General features: G+C 37.9%; 1 protein-coding gene across 1 annotated transcript; it reads left to right on the top strand.

Moving 5' to 3' along the window:
• Positions 1–278: 278 nt before the first annotated feature.
• en2a (engrailed homeobox 2a) lies at positions 279–4335 on the top strand. The gene is made up of 2 exons (XM_020494101.2): positions 279–1129; positions 2922–4335. Exons 1-2 carry the CDS (start codon positions 646–648, stop codon positions 3236–3238), a joined length of 801 nt encoding a protein of 266 aa, XP_020349690.1. The 5' UTR covers positions 279–645; the 3' UTR covers positions 3239–4335.

Genomic DNA, 4335 nt, shown 5'->3' with positions numbered 1-4335 from the left:
ACTCGTGAATTGAAAACAGTAACCTTCAACTACAACACAAAGTCACCAATATAATAGTCAAATCAAACATAAGAGATATTTAGGGTAGGTATTTCGTTTTTATTTCAGAACGCTTTTCCTTTAAAAAGGCGAGGCTGAACGTTTGTCGATTCGCTCACTAGTCACTGTCATGTGGTAAAATATCTCCCAGTCTATTGGTCCAAGGCACGTGTCTAGGATAACTGCTGCAACGTCACTTGGGGGCTCGTATTGAAAATAAGAGCAAAACTCAAGAGTGAATGTGTTTCAGGATCAGTTAGAAGCCTCTTTATTTACCCTTAGTTTAGTCATTGAAGCACTTTTATTGGATAGACTGAAAACGGATAGTACCAAGTTGGATGGCCAAATGACAAATGGTGTCTATCCAGTGCAACAATATAGGATAGCCAAGTTTGGGAATATATGACCAAAACGATGTTTTTGTCTGTGGGCACTATCGCAAAGGGTTGCATGGTGTCCTGCACACTCAACAAGATTTGAGTTTATTTTTTAAACCTTTATTCAAACATTTAAAAAGCTACGCGTGACATAGAAGTGGATTGCGCTCATTTCGGTGCGGGAGAGCAATAAAGGGGTTAAAGAAAGAACATTGGAAAGTGTATCAGTATGGAAGAAAATGATCATAGCAACAGAGATGAGGAACGTCAAGTGTCGGCGGAAGAGTCAAACAGAGCGATACTTCCCCTATTACAAGCGCCGGGAAACATTCAGCAGATCCCGCATCGAGTCACCAATTTCTTCATCGATAATATCTTACGGCCGGACTTTGGGCGGAAAAAAGAAGGCAACACAGAGCAAGAAGAAAATAGTCACGTTACCAGAGAGAACCATAGCCCGGCTGTTCCAAGAACGGAGCAAGTGGGGAGTACTGTGCCAACGGAAGGAACTTCCACTCCTCATCCAGGCGGCGTGGCCAATAAGGCTGAAATAGTGACCGAAGAGCCCCTGAAACCCCGCGGAGAGAATGGAGATCAGTGCCTAAGCTCGGACTCGGATAGTTCTCAAGCCAGCTCAAATGTACCATCCAAACAGCCTATGCTCTGGCCAGCTTGGGTGTACTGCACCAGATACTCAGACAGGCCATCATCAGGTAGGCTACGATTCTTTTCCACTGTCTTTGTATCCTGAAATGCCCCAACCCGTTGTAACACTGACCTCAAACGCCTCGACCGAGTTCTATAAGGAAAGGAGGGCAAACAGTGTTCGCCTCTTTTACGACATGAAAATGGAAAATAGAAGGTTTAACCTTGCAAAATATTCTAAATATGTCCGTGCAAACATAAAAATAACAATAAAAACATTACATACGATATCATTATCCACGGAAGCTATATAGGGAACAATTTCAAAACGAATTAATGCGCTAAAAATAGCATCTTGCACTGGTTTAAAGCTGAAATGTTTAAACGCAGGGGTATTGGAAGTCTACACATTAATGTAGCCTAAGTGTGCGGGATAAATAGCCTAGTAACATGAATGGATGAATGAATCGAATTGTAAATAAATATATATTTCAAAATAGGCTATCAGCCAACAACCTTGTTGAAGTCATTTTGGAATAGCCTCCCACGAATTGTATTTTATTTAAGTGTTTAGATTATAACCCCATAATAAGAATATGCTAGCTTTGGGCTAGATCATAGCCAATTAACTACTAGGTTACTACTACTAGTTTATAGGTTACTATAAACATCTGCGCGCATATAACCAAAGCAATAATCGTCCTCCATAGAATTATTGAATGTCCCAAAAAATATGTTTAACGACTTAATAGCATACTTTTCCTCGATAATTCTGTCGTGCAAATCCGTTGTTTTTGTTTATGCATGAGATTTCGCAATGGAGCTGCCTTGGTCTCTAAATATTTAGCCTATTTAGCACAGAAAACATGAACGTTTCCATCACTATTCTATATAGTACTTATACCAAAAATCGTATTGTACAAAATGTTCTCATGCATTACGTAACGTTCGTTGCATGGAGTGCACTATTATTCGATGGCATCCCCATTGGCTGCCTATCTTAAAACGTTTTACATCGTTTTATCATCTCCAGCGAGCTCCAAATGTATTAAATAGTATTTATTTGATTTGTCGACCAGGCCTACTTACCCAAACAGATGTTACCACTTTTTCATCAAATCGTTTGGGCTGACGATCTTGTAGGCCTAGGACTCAAAACAATTAAGCCCAAATAAAACCATCAATGCTGAGGTCAATGTTTATTTTTACTAAACAAATATTCAAATACAACCAATCGTGCTTACCCACCAAAAGTGTAAACTTGGAATAGTATTTTGCAACAGCCAAAGACCGAATTCAGAAACCTGCTACGATGTATTCCACTAGACATCATCAACAAGCCTATAGGCTATTGCCTCTACTGTATATGAAAGTAGAAAGGCGGTCTTAGAAATCAATTATTTACGAAAAATGTATTTCAGACGGGCATTCCAGTTGTGTTGATATATTTCAGGCCTTCTCAGCAATTCCTCCAATGACCATAACAAACTCCGACATACTCCATCAGTAGCCTATTAGCTCTCTATATCTCTTCCAATGCATGGTTGTAGTCTAAGTAGCCTATAGAAGTGCGGAACTACGGTTTCATTTCTAACTATTTTGACAATTATTGTGTAATATGGATTAGTGTGCGTTGAAATTACCAAATGACACTCAAATTCATATTTTGCATTACGTAGCAAATGGGTTATTTATTGGCCTACCTACAGTGCAATAATTAATACATAAGTAGGGCCTAAATTAACGAATTCATTACTACAGTCGTAGTAACTGGGACACTTACAGCCTAGGCTACACTAAGCTTTCACATTTCATATTATGATTGGTTTTGGCTAATAATATATATATTTTTAAACACAGGACCGAGATCTCGAAAACCAAAGAAGAAAACCGCCAGCAAAGAGGACAAGCGACCAAGGACGGCCTTCACAGCTGAACAGCTTCAAAGACTAAAAACCGAGTTTCAAACGAACCGGTATTTGACCGAACAGAGGAGACAGGCCTTGGCCCAAGAACTCGGTCTTAACGAATCTCAAATCAAAATCTGGTTCCAGAACAAAAGGGCAAAAATCAAGAAGGCCACGGGCGCAAAAAACACCCTAGCCCTGCACCTGATGGCACAGGGACTGTACAATCATGCTACGACGTCAAAAGATGACAAATCAGACAGCGATTGATTTCGAGATACAGATAACAATGCAATAATTTCACAGAATAAAGGGCCAGTGTATAGAATATACCAGCATAAATTGATCAATATATATAGATATTTCTGCAATATCATGTCTATGAAAATATGTTGTAAAAAAATGTATGTTTTCAATCTCTTGTAACGTGTGTCGTTTTTCTTCCAGGAAAAGTACAAATGCTTATTATACGCTTCATTTTATATTGCTATTCATTTTCGATTTTTACATTATAGCGCTTTAAACTGGCACTTGACGTTGAGATCTGTCAGTGAAGTGAAAAACAACCTGCTTAAGTCCAAAGAATATTTTCTGCTGCATCCAGGCAACTGTGAATCTTAATAAATTTGCTGACAAGATATTTTATTTCCATGGTTGTTATGGTTTTATTGGGGTTGAGTTTAGTGTAAAAAGGACATAGCAAGGGTTTTTGAGTGTCAGTGCTGTGCAGACTTAATTGAAAAGTAGATGGATTTTGATACTATTTTTTCGAAAATTCGTATTATCACAGAAGTGATTGGTTAGCAATGTTTTGGTTAGCAGACAGAACACCTAAATTGCTAATACGTAGGATAGCCTAAAGCAAGTTCATTTCCATAAACAATTAGCGTGTTCTGTGTTATATCAATGCACCCGAGGCCTCTATACATAGTTTTTGAAGAGCAATATAAATCATATTTTGTAGCAAAATGTTTTGAATTATTATAATGCTGCCTATAACGCGAGAGACAACTCTGTAGCATAATGACAATGATGACAAAACGTTTCGTGCACTCTTGGCTGAAAGTATTATAGGTCTATTTGATCAAAAGTAGACACAAGGTATCGGAACATATGGTCTATATACATCCCATGGAACTCTTACTCTATATACATTTTTATTTCATATACATATCCATATATATCATTAAACAGGCGAAATCGTTAGTGACTGTATAACAATTGTTGAAAATCTCTTTTATTGTTGTTGAAAAGACTTCATATGTGTATTTATATAGATTATATTGAGAGAAGAAAAAAATCTATCCAATGACCGGTGTTGCTTTAGAGTAGACTTCTGAGGTTTTTACACGGCTTCTTTATCTTGC

The sequence above is a fragment of the Oncorhynchus kisutch genome, linkage group LG11, assembly GCF_002021735.2.
Source record: "Oncorhynchus kisutch isolate 150728-3 linkage group LG11, Okis_V2, whole genome shotgun sequence".
NCBI lineage: Eukaryota > Metazoa > Chordata > Actinopteri > Salmoniformes > Salmonidae > Oncorhynchus > Oncorhynchus kisutch.
The sequence above is the reverse complement of the archived record's forward strand: the minus strand, read 5'-3'. Positions and strand labels throughout refer to the sequence as shown.